General features: G+C 44.7%; 1 protein-coding gene across 3 annotated transcripts in view; it reads left to right on the plus strand.

Annotated features, from left to right (window-relative positions):
• AOAH (acyloxyacyl hydrolase) overlaps positions 1-19,430 on the plus strand; it is a 210,642-nt gene that overhangs the window by 177,513 nt on the left and 13,699 nt on the right. For all 3 annotated transcript variants that reach the window (XM_025379042.1, XM_025379043.1, XM_025379044.1), the window contains 4 exons: positions 6,120-6,292; positions 14,058-14,116; positions 14,195-14,254; positions 15,872-15,968. In XM_025379042.1, the coding sequence (XP_025234827.1) occupies positions 6,120-6,292; positions 14,058-14,116; positions 14,195-14,254; positions 15,872-15,968 (389 nt within the window). The remainder of the gene's footprint in view (positions 1-6,119; positions 6,293-14,057; positions 14,117-14,194; positions 14,255-15,871; positions 15,969-19,430) is intronic.

Genomic DNA, 19,430 nt, shown 5'->3' on the forward strand with positions numbered 1-19,430 from the left:
TAAAGGGCAGGCAGACATCAGCCAGAGACCTGTGCCAGCCTCTCCCCTGCTGGGGATCTGGGTAGAGAAGCAGCAAGCATTTGGGTGAAAGAACAGAGTTGGCAGTATGGGATGTCCCTGTGGTGCCCACTTTGTGATGTCCTGTGGAGGGGTTAAAAAAATAAAGACAGATGGCAACTATACCTCCCCATCTGCCAGAACGTCAAGGTGGAGTAGATTTCCCAAAATGAGCAAAGGGATTTTATAAAAAGCTCAAGCAGCAAGGAGTTACATAATAAGTCTGTCCTGGAACAAGTTTTAGGATATTTGCTTGACTTTTTTCTTTTCTTTTTCTATGACAATGCTAGCTCTTACTGAAGTAACACATTTATGTGTTTTTTTTCTCAATTCTCTAAACTCATCTAGTTACTCAACAAATACTGGTTAAATGAATGAGGGTCATGATTGGAAGATAGCTTTTAGCATCAGTAAGTCAAAAAGAAAGATCACGTAGAGAACCTGGCTTTCTCATTGTAACCGTGCTCAATTTGATTTAGGCTAACTCAGCTTCCTTTGCACTTTTCCGATCACTGCCCTTGAGGGCTATGTAATGTGAATGATATGAAAGGAGAAACATTCCTGAAAACAAGGCAAATGTAGGGGAGCTACAGCAGCAGAACCTTGGGGTGACAGAGGCAGTAGTGGGAAATGGGAATGGCCTCAGAACGTCCAATCATAAAGGCCAGTGACAACCCTTTGCCAACATCCCAGTGCAGCATCCCTGAAATGAACATGGTAATTGCTGGAAATTCCATAGAATTATACAAGCATCTAGCACTAGCCCCATAAATGGATATAGTTTCATTTGTTACAGTGGACAATCACAGGACAGATGGCACTCATACAAGCATCATATTCTTAGGAGTATACACAGAAAGTATAAATTATACATTTTCATCTTATGGAGAGAGCCAGGACCACCCACACAGGGTGTCTGTGCCTGTCTGCCCCCAACTATTGTTTTTCTTCAATGCCAATGCTTCAGGTTATGCCCTGGGCAGTTGACCAGCACTGCATTAAGAGGAAGCCAGCCGAGGCACTGATAGGTCACAGGCCCTAAGGAGCCTGGACTAGTGAGAAACCATCTATGCTATTTATTCAGATGATAGAAAAGCCAGCAGGGAAGGGAATGGAAAGAGCTCCTGCTGCTCAGAGGAATTCTCTCTCCCAGACTCCTCAGTGAGAGACATGGGTAGCAAAGGGAATGATAAGGAGGTTCCAACCAGCCAGCATGTTCCAGGCCACGCCCACTTTTAAGGGACGTTTAATGTATCTTTATGCATGGGTAATATGGGAGGCCTCATCCCATTCCCAGTCTGTATCAAGATGCCCCTTCTCCCCAGCTACTCAGGAGGCTAAAGTGGGAGGATAGTTTGAGCCCAGGAGTTCAACCCTGCAGTGAGCTATGATCATACCACTGCCCTCCAGCCTGGGTGATAGAGCAAGACCCTGTCTCTATTTAAAAAAAAAAAAAAAGATATCTCTTCAAGGGGATTGGATGAGAGCTCAACAATGTGATTGCAACTGGCTGGCATGAAGAAAAGGGCTAACTCTCTTACCTGGGTGTTTCAAAAACACAAATGCTAGCTGTGAGTAAGGTGTGAGCACTTGACCACTACAGTGACCTGGGCTTTAGCTGTGGCTCCAGGAAACTGGTTTTCTGCACATGCTGATCAGTTTCTTCCTTGAGAAGGGACACCTCTCTCTGGCACCGGCCAGGTGAAATCTGGCTGGCTTACCTGCCAGGGTAATGAAATGATCAGGCTTATTTTGCCTGATCAGACACAATTCATTAGGGCAGGACAGGCTTCAGAGTCACCCTCAGGAGTGAGGCTGTTCATCTGTTCCAAGCCTGGCCATGTGTTCCTGACATGTATGAGAGCATGTCAGTGAGCACAAATTTCTCTCTCATTATTTTCCCCAGTGTGGCCACTGTGCCCCAGGCTGGTTTTCACATCTTCTTTGTTAGCTGAGCACTCTCGATCTCTCACCTATCCATCTGAGTGTCTGGGGTGAGCTCGCTGGCGTGTGAGAAGGGGCGCTGGGACCCTGGGGTGGGCAGACAAATCCGAGGTGGCAGGTGCCTGGGACACCTGGGTTGAAAGGGTTAGACACCTTCAGCCCAGCCTATTCGTCCTTTGGCAGACACCAGAGAGACGAGACCTAGGAGATAGTTCTCAACCACTAGGGTTCTTTGGTCTCCAGAATACTAGCACAAAGTCTCCCCCAAACATCACCAGAGGAGGAAGAGTACACAGATCAAAATGGCATTGAAAACTTCTCAGGGAGCCGGGCGCGGTGGCTCATGCCTGTAATCCCAGCACTTTGGGAGGCTGAGGCAGGCAGATCACGAGGCCAAAAGATTGAAGCCATCCTGGTCAACATGGTGAAACTCTGTATCTACTAAAAATAGAAAAATTAGCTGGGTGTAGTGGTGCGCACCTGTAGTCCCAGCTACTCGGGAGGCTGGGGCAGGAGAATCACTTGAACCTGGGAGGCAGAGGTTGCAGTGAGCCGAGACTGCGCCACTGCACTCCAGCCTGGGTGACAGAGTGAGACTCCATCCCAAAAAAAAAAAAAAAAAAAAGAAAAGAAAAGAAAAAAGAAAGGAAAACTTTTCAGGGACAGAAGTCAAAAGGCACCTTCTATGGCATCTGGAAAGGGTGATAGCCCCATGAGTCACATAGACTCCCTTGCCCTTACCTGAGCTAAGAGTTGGTTGATTTTGCTATGCAAATTAAAAGTAAATTCTATAGTTGTACAAGGTGGAACAAAGGTAACTGGAGAATGTTTCATTAGCAACACCAAGGCTTCCATTTTTATTTCACTTAGCAACTAGCCATGTTGATTATGCTTGCTTAATTTATGGGTGCCCTTTCATAAGTACAAATTAGCTCAGATTCTTCGTTTAGCATCAGGGTTGTGCCTCTAACCAAAAAAATAATTATTTAATGGGGATTTGGGAAGATTTTGTCCATCTTAACTCATCTTGCCCTTATGTGGTTGGAGAACATTAGCTCAGCATAATTGCTTTGTGCCAAAGCGTGGCTGTATCAGCAGGAAAAAAAAAAAAAAAAAGTGTGGCAAGACAACAGTGAATAGGCAGTGTGTGCCAGCTTTACCAATGACAGAAGAAAGGCTATAGGTACCCGACTTGCCTTTCATTTCACCCTTGCTGTCACACTTCAAACACACAGTGAATACAGAACCTGAGTACTTTGGGCAGGTTCTTCAGTGCTGCTTCTATGCATATAGGAATCAAATCAAAGCCCCTCCCCACGCTTCTGCTCTAGTAGGTAGGCAACCTAGTCGCAAATTGCTGTAGCTGCTTTTTATCAGGCTAGGAAGATTTTTATTTTTAAAATAGTGTAATTTTTTCCTGACAATGGAAAACATGAATTTAGCATGCAGTTCTACACCCTGAGAGTTTGTAAAATTAGACATCTTTTTTTTCTCCCCCCTTAGGAGACTCTAGCGATCCATTACATAGTTTACAAGCACATACACCAACCACAACTGCCACCCTACTGGCTACCCCCACAGCACCAAAAGTATTGTTGTAGTCAGCAATACTTTTAGCCATCTTTCTATATTAATACATACAATTACTTCTTTTTTTTTATTCAGGTGAAATTCACATAAGACTAACCATGCTAAAGCAAAAATTCAGGGGCATTCCCAGTTCACAATGTTATGCAACCAATGATACCTAGTTATTTTATTCTTCTTAACAGCTATATAGAGTTCTATTGCACAGGTGTACCATAATTTATGTATTCAGACTTCTGTCTTTTTCCAGTTACACGCTACACCAAGCAGTATTGCAGTGTTTGTATGCACATTTTTGCACATTTGTGGAAATGTTACTATAGGATAACTTCTTGAAAGTGAAATTCCAAGGTCAAAAGTTAAGCCAACTTCAAATTTGGATATATTTTGAAAAACTGACCTCCAAAAAGGCAGTGCCGATATTCATTTATGAGCTCCCTTAAAAGTGAGAATTACGGATCCCTGGGGGCCTCTTTCTGTCCCCTCTTCCCATATCACTTATGCCCCGGGTCCAGCCTCTGAGTGATGGACTTATTTTACCTGGTTCACAATCTGTCTTAAGTTCCCTAGAGCTGCCATAACAAAGTACAAAAACTGGATGACTCAAAACGCAGACATGTATTTCATCACAGTTCTGGATGCTGAAAGTCCAAGATCAAGGTGTCCACGGGGCTATACTCCCTCTGAAAGCTCCAGGGAAAACTCCTTCCTTTTGTCTTTCCGCTTCTGGTGGCTCCCAGGGATCCTCAGCACTCTTTGACTCGTGACTGCTGTAACCCCAGTGTCTGATTCTGTCTTCACAAGGCCTTCTTCCTGGTGTGTGTCTGTGTGTCCTCTCCTCTTCTTATAAGGATTCAGTCATTGAATTTAAGGCCCACACTAATCCAACATGACCTCATCTTAACTAATGACAACCATAAAGACCCTATTTTCAAGTAATGTCACATTCTCAGGGACACTATTTAACCCACTATAAGATCACTGGGGAAACTGGAATTTTAAGTATGCAAAAGAGAAAGTAACACTGTAGCATTGTTCCATTTAGGGAAAAGACAGGGAGTTAGAGCCTAAAGAGTGGATGAAAACCCTAGAAAATTCTGTATTCTACTCCCGAGTTAATGCAGCTTAGGATACTAATCCAAATTTGATGTGTTCCTGAAGGTGTGTCCAAAAGTCAGTTGTACAAAGAAATGAACAATGATAAACATATACTAATGCCAAAAATACTTTAGCACCCTTTGCCTTTTAAACGTAGCGTTCTTAAATAATTTCAACTTTTATTTTAGATTCGGGGGTACATGTGCCCATTCGTTGCACGGATATAGTGTATGATGCTGAGGTTTGGAGTACAAATGACCTCATCACCCAGGTGGTGAGCATAGCACCCAATTAAACATAACTTTAAGCAACCAATGGGTGCAATTTTAACGTAACTTTAAATGATGTCTTTGCAGTATTTTGTACATTCCTTACTTCTTTTCCAAACCAAATGAAAATAAGTAAGTCAGCTTAAATTCAATAAATGTCTGATTGAGGGCAAAGATTCATCACTTTCAGCTCACTTAGGAGCTTCACCTCTGTCTGACATGCTTTGATTTTAGGACTGTGTCTCTCATAATTACTTTCAGCACTTTCTTTTTTTATTTTACTAACTTTTATGAAATAAGAAGATATAATTTAAAAAATCAAATACCCTCTAGAGAGCACAAGCACTACTATATAAAGACAACAATGCAGGCTGGAATTGATGGTTGGAAATGTTGTTGCAGGGAATAGCCTGGAATAGAAATCCATCAGGAAATGCATGCAAGTCCAAATCCAGCGTAGAAACTGAAGAATAAAAAGCAAGCTATAGTGTGGACATATAACTTGGTCAGTAAGATTCTGTTTCCTAACTGTGATACATTTGAAAAGTTTTAAAGACCAAATTACAGACCTCAAAGTGTCAAATAAATCATAAGCAATACCAGACCCCTTTCATTTCAAACACTGTGTAAGTCAGGCCAGTGAGTTTATGCTACAGGAACAAAGGAACAAACGGCCCCTAAAATCTTAGTAGCATAAAGCAACAAATGTTTATGCCTCTCTCATACTACTTGTCCATCAGAGATCACCATGGGACTCTGTTCTGAGACTCAGATTGGTGAAGCAGCTATCTAGAACATTGCCTATACCCATGCAAAGAAAAAGAGCATTCTAGAAGGTGTCTCATCACCAAATATCACACATGTCACTTCAGCTCACCACTCATTGGTTAGAAATAGTCACATAGTCCACTCAACCACAAGGAAGTCGATAAGTCCAGTCTGACTATGTGCCAGAAAGGTGGAAATCCAGGAATATTTTACAAATAGCTCCAATTACCACCACATTCTCTCTCTCTCTCTCTCTCTCTCTCTCTCTCTGTGTGTGTGTGTGTGTGTGTGCGCGCGCGTATGTGCGTGTGTGTGATGCATCTTGTATTTGCATGCAACTTGCATGCATCTATCCTTACAGTCAACCAAGATATTTTCTATTTATTCCACCAACAGGAAGAGTGACCCAGTCCCAGCCATGACCACTCCTGAGAAACTCTACTCCAACGTCATGCAGACTCTGAAGCATCTAAATTCTCACCTGCCCGATGGCAGCCATGTTATTTTATATGGCTTACCAGATGGAACCTTTCTCTGGGATAATTTGCACAACAGATATCATCCTCTCGGTATCAGTTTGAAGATTCTTTTACTCTTTAATAACATCAATGTATATACAGTTCAATGTATATATGGTTCAAACCATATAGAAATGTGCCTAAAATGCCATTATGGAACATGGGTCTGAGCTGATGAAGGCAAGAGCCCCCAGGTGCAGTATCTAAAGGTCATTATCCAGAGGTGAGCAGAATCAGATACAAAGGCAGAAAGGGCAGAAGTAATTCACGAAGAATTAGGACACATCGAAAGGTAAGCGCTCAAACCAGGAAATTCCTCTAACAGAAGGTGAAATGTAAAATGAGCTGAGGAAGCCCAAACAGGAGACAAAGACAGGGATTTCTCTGAACCTCGGTGGTAAGTGCCTCCTGGTGGCCTGTTAGAATTCTCTAGAGCATGGTCCTCCAGCCTGCTCGTTTCCTGCTTCTACACTCTCTTGGGGTCCTTAGCTCTGAAAGGCTTTAAAATGTTCCCGGAGCTTTCTAATGGCAACTCAAATATTCTTGATACTATACAAATAACATAAAAGTGCTAGTAATTCACATTAGGAAGTGTGATCCTTAACCCTGTGAGATAGATGTTTTCATCAACCACAATCATTTCATTTTATAGATGAAAAAACCAACGCTCAGAGAGTTTAGGTAGCTTGCCAAATATCACAGAGTTCACTGAATATGTTGTAGCAGGGCTCTGCTTTCTGTATTTCAGAGGAGAATGTACTGTTCTAGGCACAGGGTAACCAGCAGAAAACACAATAGTCCTAAGTTCCTGCCCACAGAAAGCTTATATTACAGTGAGAGAATGACTCAAAAGTATGTCAGAAGGTGATTAAGTGCCACAGGAAGAAAATTGAGCAAGGAAGAGGAGCAGGGAGCTGGCCTAAGTCTTCCCTGATGAGTATCTATAAGAAGAGGCCTGGGTACCCTCCTCTCAGCCCCATATTGACAGCACCTGCACCAGTCTATCATGAAGAAGGGGCTATCCTTTCCCTGGTGTTACCCCACTCACCTCCTGAGCCCAACCCACTAAACGGTGCTGGCAGTCCAAGCACCTTCTTAGGAGTCAGGTGAGAAATTCAAAGAAGACCTGAAACTCATTCCTTCACGCCCTCCTTAGAGGGGGCAGGTGGGGAGCAAGATTTCCCATTTCAGGCCATCAAGAGCCTTTTCTTGCATATACAACTTTGTGTGTATCTTTCCAGTCTTCCTTTGTCCTCTTCCTGTAGTCCCTGTCTAAGACAGCCCCCCTACTTCTCCCTCAGGAAATTCTGCCTCTCCCCACCTGGGAAAAGAGTAAGGGTTCTTTAGCTAGCTCTCAAAGAGCTCTGGTCTCTTAATTGGAGGAACAATAGTGGTCACCCACATTCCAGATTCTCCACCAATAAGGATGAAACCATTTTCCTCTTGAATTACTCATGTATCACAAATATTATTATCCAAACAAAACACTGTCCAGCCTCACCTAAGTAGAGCATATTCTTCCTGTTCATGCAACTTTGACCACGCCCCCTTAGAAATAGCATGATCACGCATGGAACTTCACTCCATTCTGGGCTGCTTTGCATGTATAAAGGACACCAACCTGGGCTAAGAATATCTCTTTGAACCACGGGATATGAAAATTGTACATCTGCCCTGAACTGATTCTTTCAGATTTCCAAATGTGTCTCTGACACTAAGAAATGCTTTGGAAAGAGAAGCTGGGGGCAGGGAAATTTGTTCCCAATTTACTCCATCTCAGTAGTAGCGACTTGACTTCCATTTTTCTGATTTCAAATCCCATTTTCTTTCCACGAACTCTGGTTATGCCACCTCCATAAATTCTTTCCGATATACCATGCAATTCACTTGATTTATGAGACATGTTTGGTTTCATAAATATGAGATCAAATGTAAGAATGACTCCATGTAATTTGGAAAGGACTGGAGGAAGGAAAAATGTGTGTAAGAATATAAGAATGAGGCCAGGCATGGTGCCATGCCTGTAATCTTAGCAATTTGGGAGGTCGAGGAGGGTGGATCAACTGAGGTCAAGAGTTCAAGTCATGCCTGGCCAACATAGTGAAACCTCATCTCTTCTAAAAATACAAAAATTAGCAGGGCGTGGTGGCACACGCCTGTGATCCCAGTTACTCGGGAGACTGAAGCAGGAGAATCGCTTGAACCTGGGAGGTGGAGGTTGCAGTGAGCCGAGATCGCACCATTGCACTCCAGCCTTGGTGACAAGAGTAAAAAACCAACCAACCAACCAACAAACAAACAAAAACTCTGTCTAAAAAAAAAAGAATGTAAGAATGGTATGTAAGAATGACTCCATGCAATTTGGAAAGGACTGAGGGAAGAAAAAAGGATGATTGGGAGATTTGTCCACTTCTGTGGATTCTCTAGGCCAGTGGTTCTCAACTGGGGGCAACTCACTCACCCCCACCCTGCTTTTTTCACATCTGGAGATAGAAGACGGGTGCAACTAGGCTGGGTAAAGTGGCTCATGCCTGTAATCCCAGCACTTTGGGAGACCAAGGTGGGCGGATCACCTGAGGTCAGGAGTTCAAGGCCAGCCTGGCCAACATGGTGAAGCCCTGTCTCTACTAAAAGTAAAAAAGGATTAGCCAGGCATGGTGGCAGGCGCCTGTAATCTAAGCTACTTGGGAGAGTGAGGCAAGAGAATCGCTTGAACCCAGGAGGGGGAGGTTGTAGTGAGCTGAGATCACACCGTTGTACTCTAGCCTAGGCAACAAGAGTGAAAATCAGTCTCAAAAAAAAAAAAAAAAGAAGAAGAAGAAGAGGGGTGCAACTAGCATCTAGCAAATAGAGGCCAGGGGGTTTGCTAAACATCTACAATGCACGAGACAGCACCCCAAAATCAAGACAGCCATACAAGGTTAAGAGACTGCTCTAGACGTTGCCTTGTCCTTCTCAAGTGGACTCTTTCTGGCTGCTAATCACACCCTAGCTTGTCACAGCACAAAATGGGAAGAAGAAAAAGATAGAACAAGTTTGTTCTATAGAAACATCAGTAGTTTTGAAAAAAAAAATCCAATCAAGCAGAAAGCTGAAACCATCTAAAATTTGTTTGATGCTGATAAGTAATTATTCACATCCTAAATTATCTCTGCTGCCTGGTTGCCATGGGAAATAAATTATAAATTTCTCAACGAAGCATCAGGATCCTTCCTAGAAAGGCTGGGGAAGTAGATGGGATTTGTCCAGCATCCCCAGGCCTCCTTTGACAGGACTCGTAACTCACACAAGATGATAGACTTCAAGAGGGGGCTACATTAGGAAGGTGTGATTCTTTTTTTTCCTTTTTTTTTGTTTTTTTTTGAGACGAAGTCTCACTATGTCACCAAGGCTGGAGTGCAGTGGCGCAATCATAGCTCACTGCAACCTCCGCCTCCCAGCTTCAAGCAATTCTCCTGCCTCAGCCCCCCGAGTAGCTGGGATTATAGGCGCCCGCCAACACACCGGGCTAATTTTTTGTACTTTTAGTAGAGATGGGATTTCACCATGTTGGCCAGGCTGGTCTCAATCTCCTGATCTCAGGTGATCCACCTGCCTCGGACTCCCAAAGTGCTGGGATTACAGGCATGAGCCACTGTGCCCGGCCGAGAAGGTGTGATTCTTAAAACGACCCTGTGAGATAGATGCTTTCATTAACCACAGTAATTTTATTTATTGCTCTTGCACTGTCTCTCTTCTGCTCTCACTCCAAACCCCGTCTTTGGATGTTGAGCCAGCAGTGAAGCAGGGTTCGTGCTGGGCCAGCCTCAGGGTGTGGTTGCTCTGCCTAGGCCACCATAGATCTCATCTTAGTCAGCAGCTGGACACTCAAGTCTGATTCCTGGGCACCACGTTAAGGGTTGTGCTAAGGGTGCTGTGCAAAGAAAAAAAAGTAGGGGGAAGTGGACGAGTTCCATTTATTTGGGCCTAGAAATGTGGTGATCATAGTGTCTAGACTTGACTTGGGCCACTTCTTAAAAATTAAGAAAGAGTTCAGGAAACAGAGGCACGGTAGGAGACCCCCTGGTCAGTGACACAGTCTCTGCTGCCTCCTTTCCCCTCAGAAGGACGGGCAGGAACTCAGCCTGAGCCACCAGTGAAGGCAGGGTTAGATGCCACAGCACCACTCAGCAGGTCACAGAGGCCCAGAACAAGAGCAGGTAACTGTCTCACTCCTGCCAGGGAGGAGGGGGTGACCAATCCCTCCTGGCATCCCTCCTTCTCAGCCAGATTTGTGACTCACTACCCAGTCTGTCACTGGCTGCTGAGGGCTGGGGCATCCCACAGCCTCTCCTAGTCACTAAAATTCCTGGTGGGAGTTTATTGTCTTCGTGAGGAATTACCAGACAGCAAGCCTCACACCCTGGGATTCTACCGGCATGGGTCTTTCGAGAAAAGTCAAGCTTGGCCGGTCACAAGTCCTCTCAGCCATGGTCCGTAAGGAAGGCGATCATTCCAGAAATATCTCTGAGATTCCTATTCTGTGCTTTTGAGTAAAGACGACATAAGATGCAGTCTGTGTCCTCAAATGAGAGAGAAAAGACAGCTCCGCTGAGGAACGCAGCACATGGACCCTGATAGTGAACGTGCCGAGTGCTCATGAGGACGGGCAAGTCACAGGCCTTCTGGGGCCATCCCAAGGGTTAGATGATAGGGAGGAAGCCAGGGACTCCTGGTTGCAAATTCATCTGCTAGTGGGCCTGCCTTGAAGAGCTTCTGCCACAAAACAGCAACTTCATCTTGCCCCAATTACTCTTAAACTTGAAACCAAATGCCTTTTTAAAATACCTTGGTGTTTCTATTTTATCATGCGCTTTCCCTGTCTGAATGAATGTGGTTTTAATACATTTACATGGCATTTCATGGAGATGTGACTGATCTTTGTTGGTTCTAGGTTTCTATGGTACCTAAGATTTCAGTTATGTTTCCAGAATTAAATAGTTACCAGAGACCCTGCCCTAAAGAAGTTACAGATTACGAAGACACAAGCCGACACTTAGCCAGCTGGAGAAGAACAGGCCTTTGATCTTCAGAGGAGCTTATGGCAAACACTGGGACAGCCCACTGGCTCCCCACAACACACACACAGGCACACAGACACACACACTCACAGAGACACAGACACACGCAGATACACACATGCAGACACATACACACACACAGACACAGAAACACACAAAAACACAGAGAGACACAGACACAGAAACACACATACACAGACACACACGAAGACACACAGAGACACAGACACACAGACACACATGAAGACACACAGATACACATAGACAGAGCTCCTCGGCCCCTGGTGATTCCTGGCCACTGTGGGACAGTCCTCCTGGCCTGCCCCTGGGCTTTCTTGATCAGCTTTGCTATCCAGATGGACTTTCTAACCAGGGAGTCACAGACACAACCTCTCTTCATGCACCCCATAGAGGTAGGATCAATAGGCCAAAATTACATTAAAGCAACAAAGATCAAAGCCAAAGCTTAAAAAGAAAGAGTAGGGGACCAACTGATGTTGCCAATAAAGCAGACAGTGTAAGAACCATTTCCCTCTTCCCTTCCTCGAAACCATAAGTCCATCGCAAGCACCCCTAGCCAATCTTCCACATGACCAGCCCCAGAGTCCCTACCCTCTAACAGGCAGAAACACCAGAGAGGAGGGACACTGACTCATTACAACTTTCCCAGGTTCTTCTAAATGCACCTAATGTGCCCTCATCCTGTTCAGCAGACCTAGCCACCCACACTGAGGATGTTCCCTTTCTCAATCACGTCCAGCTGGAGGTGGAGCCAGGAGACAGAGGGAAAGGGAGAGGGACTGAGGAGGTGCAGAAGGGGGGTACCCCTCAGGGTCTCATTGGGAACTGTGCTGGCCATCAGCAGAAGGACAGCAGGAGAGGGCGTCAGGCAGGGTGGAGCAAAGCCAAGGCGGGCCTTCATCCCCAAGGAGGAGTCAACAATGAAGTTCCCAGTGTCACAGGAGCAGGACAAACTCCAGCCTCTCTGGATATCAAAGCAATCCAGGCCTGAAGGTGGGGAGGGGAGAGTGCACGGTCAGGCATGAGGTGCCACCTCCTATCAGGCTGCAGAGAGATGCTGCCCCTCAGGGGGAGGGGACACCCCAGGGCCCAGAAGGGTGGCAGGGCCCCAGCCAGGCTATGTAAGTTTCACTATGAGGCCCCAGTTCCAACATAGAGACAAGATGGCACCAGGCACCAAGGCAAAAGCAGCCAGACACTGGGCCCTCACAGAAGGTGGGGAGACGGAAGATCACAACTCAGTGGCAGCCCTCAAAGGGGAAGAGCCAAGCCAGAAGAGCATGTGGAGAACCCAGGGTGGCGAGTGGAGAAGGAAAACGTCAGTCAGTGCAGCTGAGACACATTCAGGAAGGGAGCAAATGACAAAAAGTACACACACACACACACACACACACACACACACACACACAAAATGGAACAAAGCTTCGGTGGGTAGAAGTAGGAACTTGGGGGAAAATGGGAGCTCAGTGTTGGACCCATAAAATGAAAGCAAGGACAAAAGCCGAGGGCTTGGGATTCATTTAAAATGTGAAGATACAGAAGCCTGTGCAGAAGACAGACCTGGCGGGTCACTGTGACTTTAGTGGCCGTAATGAGCCTGTGGCTTTCCCGTCCTGGGACTCACTCAACCACACAGAGAGACAATAAATTTTTTCTCTATGACAAGAAAATTGAATCTATCTTCCAGTCTAACTAACCAGAGGTATAAGTGAAAAATAAGACTGTGTTCTATCACCTTCAATCTTTCTCTTCATTCTGAGATAGGTCCTATTATCTTCCTTTATGTGTTCAAGAGTGTGAGGAGTGTTAATGGATACAGTGTCAGTCGTTCACCCCCGAGCTTTGGGGAGCCCTGGATTTTGTGTGTCAGCCACAGCATGAAAGTCTAATTGCTTCGGGGGGAGTACATGCTGGAGGTGGGGTGGAGCAGTGTTGGAAGAGAGAAGAAGTCACCCCCACAGATTCTGGGACTATAGCTGATGTTCAGAAAAACTGGATGAACCCTCATCTGGTACTTTTCACTTTGTTATGTACCTCTGTAACCTGCACTAGAAAATAAGGGTGTCTACTAATTAGGGTCAAATAAGATATCCACTGGACAGCCCTTAATCCAGTGCCACAAAGGGAGACATGAGGTATTGCCTCCCCATCCCATGGGCCACCCGAGCATTTTGCACAGCTTTCAGCTCACCAACTGCAGGGAACTACGTGGTCAGAGCTTCAGATACTCAGAACGTCCTGCCAGGCCCTTGGCATGGCATAATATGGTCAGACCTGTGCGTTCCATAAACCTCGAAAAGAGAATTAGGTCAACCACCACCTCGAATGTTCCCTGTGCCCCATGCAGGGAGCATTTCATACCACGGCCAGGAGAAAGTGCTGCTCTTAAAGGGCTTTATTCAAGGCATCCTGATTCATATCGAGCTGTAGGATACTTGGATTTCTTTTTCCTGAGTCCAGATGAGGCCAGTTCCCCCAGCCCCATCCTGGCCCATGTCCAGAGCTCTATATGGGAGTGAGCTCCTCAGGGCTCCTCCCCAACTCTGGGTCTGAATTTCTAGAGGCTCAGAAAGGAGGAAAGCACAGGCATTCTTCAAGAGCAATGCTGCATGAAAAATCAGGGGAATCCACTGGAAATAGCGACCTTCTGCAAGGGAGGCAGGGAAGCCCCCGAGTGTCTCTAAATGCTGCTATTGCTGAGTGCCTGCAATCTACCAGACCGTTCTGTTTTCCAGGCCAGCTAAATAAAGACGTGACCTATGCGCACTTGTACTCCTTCCTGAACTGCCTCCAGGTGAGCACTCACTGGCTTGCTTCAAGGCCTGCTAACCCACCCTGTTCCTCTGTAATCAAAGTGTTTTCCTGCTCTCAGGTCAGCCCCTGCCACGGCTGGATGTCTTCCAACAAGACGTTGAGGACTCTCACTTCAGAGGTACGACTGTCACAGGCCTTTTGATACCATCTTTGATCATTCTTTCCCTGTGTTTGCTGCAGAGTTTTCACTGGGGATGGGATCCTGGCAGGGGGATGGTCTCCAAGCTGGTGAATAACAAGATCAAACCTTCCAGGTGCTTGGGGAGCCAAGAGAACCTGGTGCACCCTGTCTCCTTCTGTCTTGCTCTGGATCTGTCCTCTGCTGACTGTGTTTCTCAGCCACTGTCTCTCTCGTGTGTCCACATGTGTACACAAACACTCCCCTGCATGCATGTGCACACACACACACACCCCTTTTAAAGCTGGTCCTAAGCATAGTTGTGGATTTGGAGAGAGTCAGTTGAGTTTGGCCCCTATGCATGACAGAAGTTCTCCCGAGGTAAATAAGAACCTTCCTCCCTTCTCTCAGGGAATCCATTGCTCAAAGAACATGGTTTGCACTTCTTTCACAGATGGTGAATAATCTCTTTGTAAAATACTTATTGAGGCCGGACACAGTGGCTCACACCTGTAATCCCAGCAGTTTGGGAGGCTGAGGTGGGAGGATCACTTAAGGTCAGGAGTTTGAGACCAGCCTGATCAACATGATGAAACCCCATCTCTACTAAAAATACAAAAATTAGCCAGGTGTCATGGTGGGCACCTGTAGTCCCAGCTGCTCAGGAGGCTGAGGCATGAGAATCACTTGAACCCAGGAGGCAGAGGTTGCGGTGAGCCAAGATCGCGCCATTGCATTCCAGCCTGGGCGACAAAGCAAGACCCTGTCTCAAAAACAAAAATGAATGAACAAAACACTTATTGAACATTTTTTACATAGAAAGCATATTTCAATTTTTTGAACTTGGAGAACACAAAAAAAATAAAGAAAAGTAACAAAGATCACCCAAAATTTCACCACGCAAAGTTAGTATATGTGTATGTCTTCCCATTACCACTTCCAGAGATCAATATGTTTGGTTTTTTGCCTACATAGTATGAGAATGCACATACTCTGTTATGCTTTCCAGTGTTCATAAATTGTTTCTCCACACCATAATATTGGAACCATTCTAAAGTTTATACATGTCAATATATTATGATTTATTTCATCCTTTGGTGTTGGACATTTAGATTGTTTCCAAATTTATACTATGATAAATAGCATTGTGATGAACAATCGTATATCTAAAGGTGTAAGTCTCTGTGTACATCTCTATTCCCTTGAGACAAATTCCTAGAAGAATTACTGGGCCAAAGGGTATGTCCGTGTTTAAGGATTTGATCTGTATTGCCAAATTGCTCTCTAGAAAAGTTAAGCTAATAACATTCTCATTCACCTACCCATGACAACATTAAATATCATGGTTATCTTACTTTTGCCAATCCCAAGAGTGGAAAAACTAGTATCACTAATTTACACTGATTCAATTCCTAAAGAACGTTAACATTTGTCTCATGTTCATTGGCCATTTGTATGTGACTAGAATTTAATGTGCAGAGCAGCTGTCTGCTGATGGCTTGGAGAAATGAAAGTAGAGTAGGATGGGGATGATCGATTTCTTTGTTCTGCCTGAATTATGTCACTAAAGTCAAAGTCTAGATTTCATGGAATTCTCCCTGTTTCCTCTCTTTTCAGAGAGCAGAGCAACTCTCCAACACACTGAAAAAAATTGCAGCCAGTGAGAAATTTACAAACTTCGATCTTTTCTACATGGATTTTGCCTTCCATGAAAGTAAGTAGCTTTGTTTGGGTGTTGACAGAAGATGAAAGCAGCAACTAGTTTAGGGCCTGGGCAGCTGGTTTTATACTCCTTTTTATAAGCCAGCAGGCCGCAAACTAGGCAGGGTTACTCCTGCCTATTCTGACACACTAATAGCTCTCAGTATTGAAAAAAGATAAAATGTGGGACTTTTTCTGAGAAGATTGGGCTCAGCATCACCTCTGTACTTCACCATCATTTTAGAATCCCTGATGCAATAGAGCCAGCGACTGGTTAGAAAGAGATTTGGGCTGGCAACCTACAGGTTAATGCACTCACTAACCTGTTCTTCCCAGGTTAAAAGCCCTGGTTACCTGATGGATGTGACAGAAATGAGGGATATGGTGGCACCTCTCACAGTGGGCCCTGAAATACCCAGGGACTCAAGAGCAGTGCAGATTCCCACACTCCATACAGGATGAACTTAATCAGAACCTCTAAGGGAGGGACCAAAGAACTTGCCTGTGGCAAAGTGATCAACCCATGTCCCAACTTTCTGGAAAGACTATTACTAAGTTTGTTTTTTAGCATTCTGTCCAAACACTGGAGTCACTGCTGAGGGGCCACACAAAAACAGGCATGATTACTATAGCTACTGATTTACCCTTTACAGCTTGAGTCTGAAAAATGATTGCTTATTGACTGTAATCCTTCCTGATTCATTTTCCTTGCTAAGCAATTTTTATACAAGAGCAAAGCCCCCTGTTGACTGCCAGATGAGATAATGCTAATGAAGGGTTTCACAGTGTAGGCGAAAGATGGAAGATTCCTCATCCAGAGTTTATCATCTCTGTCCCTCACCCCCAGTGCCCCCATCCGTAGCATCTGGGTTGGAGCAGATGGCCATCATGAATTATCAACTATTACATTCGCTGACACATTTTGCATTGCAGACTCTAGTAGTTCAATTCCTAACATCCTTTCAACAAGACTGATCTCCCTTAACTAGATTTCCTGCCTAGGTGATACACATTTCTCTCATGGGGAGAGACATTTTGATAAATAACTCCTCATTAAAATGCAGAGTTGAAGACTCATTAATGAATTCCTGGTGTAAACAAATGCACCACCAAGTGATCTTTGATCATCATCAACCTTGAATATAGATAAAGTTATTAAAAATATAATAATGTCTAACACTCACATGGGACTTTCTTACTTTCCAGAGTGATCTCTAGCTCTGTCATTTATTATCTCTGGGACTGCAGGCAATTCTCTGAATATTTTAAACTCCCTTTCCAGCCCTGGAAATGGGGATACCATATCTTCCTAACAATTCTCTGTGATGATTGTATGAAGTAATGTGCCATCCTCCTAAATGTTATGCCTGTTACACAGAAAAGGTACCATTTCCTTACACCCTTGCTACTCAATGTATGCTTCTGGATAAGCAAAATCAGCACCACCCAAGAGCCGGTTATAAATGCAGAATTCCAGGGCCCACTCCAGACCTACCTACCTAATCAGAACCTGCATTCAAACACAATCCACAGGTCATTTCTATGCCCATTACAGTTTAGTAAATGGTTTCTGAGGCCGAGGTGGGAGGATCACTCAAGTCCAGGAGTTCAAGACCAGCCTGGGCAACATTGCGACACCCCATCTCTATGAAAAAATTTTTTTAATTAGCCAGGCATGGTGGTGCATGTTTGTAGTCCCAGCTACTCTGGAGGCTGAGATGGGGGTATCACTTGAGCCTGGGTGGTTGAGGTTACAGTGAATTGTGATGACATCACTGAACTCCAGCCTGGTTGACAGAGACCTCATCTCTATAAAAATAAAAATAAAGTTTAATAAATGGAGCTCTATAATGCCTCAAGATTAAGAGCTGGGTCAGTCATCAGATTTGTAAGTCCTGTTATGTGCCCAGAGCTATGAAGATGCTGGGAACATAATTGTCAACAAAACAGAAGAGCCCTTATCTCTGTGGAGGATATAGAGAGAAGAGCTTTATTCTTGTCTGCCCAGAATTCCACTGGTGAACTGACATGCTTGGAAGCAGAGCCTCATCAGTCCTTTCTTGTCCTCACAGCAATAATAAACGCAGTGAAAAAGCAAAAAGTTGAATTAAGCTGAACTGAACATTCTACATCAACGTGGGAGAAGCCTCCTAGGTGTTTCTCCATGGGGGGCCTTCATCTTCTCCTCAGGAAGTTAGTGGGTACTCCACTAGGGAAGGCATGTGAGAACAGTGGGATCACTTTGGGGCCCGCCCCCATGATCATCTGATACAGCACCTGCATTTGATGTCTAGGTGCCGCCTTGTCCACCTCTGAAAGAGCTAGCTTTTCTGTCTGGTTTTTGGGAACTGTGGTAGTGTCCTGACTTAAGCTCAGAGTTGGGTACTGCAAAAGACATTTTTAACTTGAAATTTTAGCATTTTCCAAAGTAGCTGGAGGGATAATCCCCTCCAAGATCCATCTCCATGGGTGACCGCCCATGCCTGGGCAGCTCATCTTCCCAGAAACCCACCTCATGTGGGTACAATGTGTGGTTATAGAAAGAGCCCAGAATTTACAACTGTGTTCCTATTCCAGCTCAGACACAGAATAGCTGGGTAGCCTCAAGTGAATTAAATAACCACCCAGCCTTTGTTTCCTTGCATGTAGGATAGAAATAACTAACCCATGTAAGGATTAAGTAAAACAAAACTTGTAAAGTTGTAAGGACTCAATAACTGCTAGTGGCCATCCCCCTGCCCCCACCATCGTCAGTGTGTATGAAGCAACTCCTTCACTCCTGATGTCCAACCCACCCCCCAGCTCCATTCATGTCTGTGAAGTACTTTGAGTTCCTTCGAGGAAGGTATGGTAGAAATGCATCTCATTACCAAGAAGAAAAGTAATCTTTTATCAGAAATTAAAATCCTACAGAGTTATTTATTACATCTGCAGTCCTGATAGTCCCATGAAAATCTCTCCTCTCATTTTGGTACTGTATGTGATCTGACCATTGTGTTAAAAATATTCTCATTTTTCATGATATTAAAATTCACAATTTCACATCCTTGTGACAGAGCAAATTGCAGTTGAGGGTCCCTGTCTCTTGAAGGTAGGCACAAGACCCGTTCATTTTCCACCCTGGCAGCCTCAGTCCAGCACTGAAAAGTGATTGCTCATCTCCAAAGACTCTTTTTGTCTCTTGCTGACTCATTCTCCAACTGGTTATGAACTAAACAGAGGCAGCAACTTTTCCTCCCTTCAGGAAATGCCAACTTGAGCAGGTGATATTCTTTTTCTTTGTCTGCACCACACCTCCCCACAGAGGAAAGAAAATGCCACTTGGCTGACAAAGCCATTTTTACACTGACAGTTTAAATATATCTCCAGCTGCCCTCAGCTTCCCAGATAGCTCAATTGGAGTAAACCTGGCTCTTGCTTCCCCTCACCATGAATACATTTGTGAAATCAGCCAATGACTTTATGGTGCTGACCA

The sequence above is a fragment of the Theropithecus gelada genome, chromosome 3, assembly GCF_003255815.1.
Source record: "Theropithecus gelada isolate Dixy chromosome 3, Tgel_1.0, whole genome shotgun sequence".
In the NCBI taxonomy this organism is placed as follows: domain Eukaryota; kingdom Metazoa; phylum Chordata; class Mammalia; order Primates; family Cercopithecidae; genus Theropithecus; species Theropithecus gelada.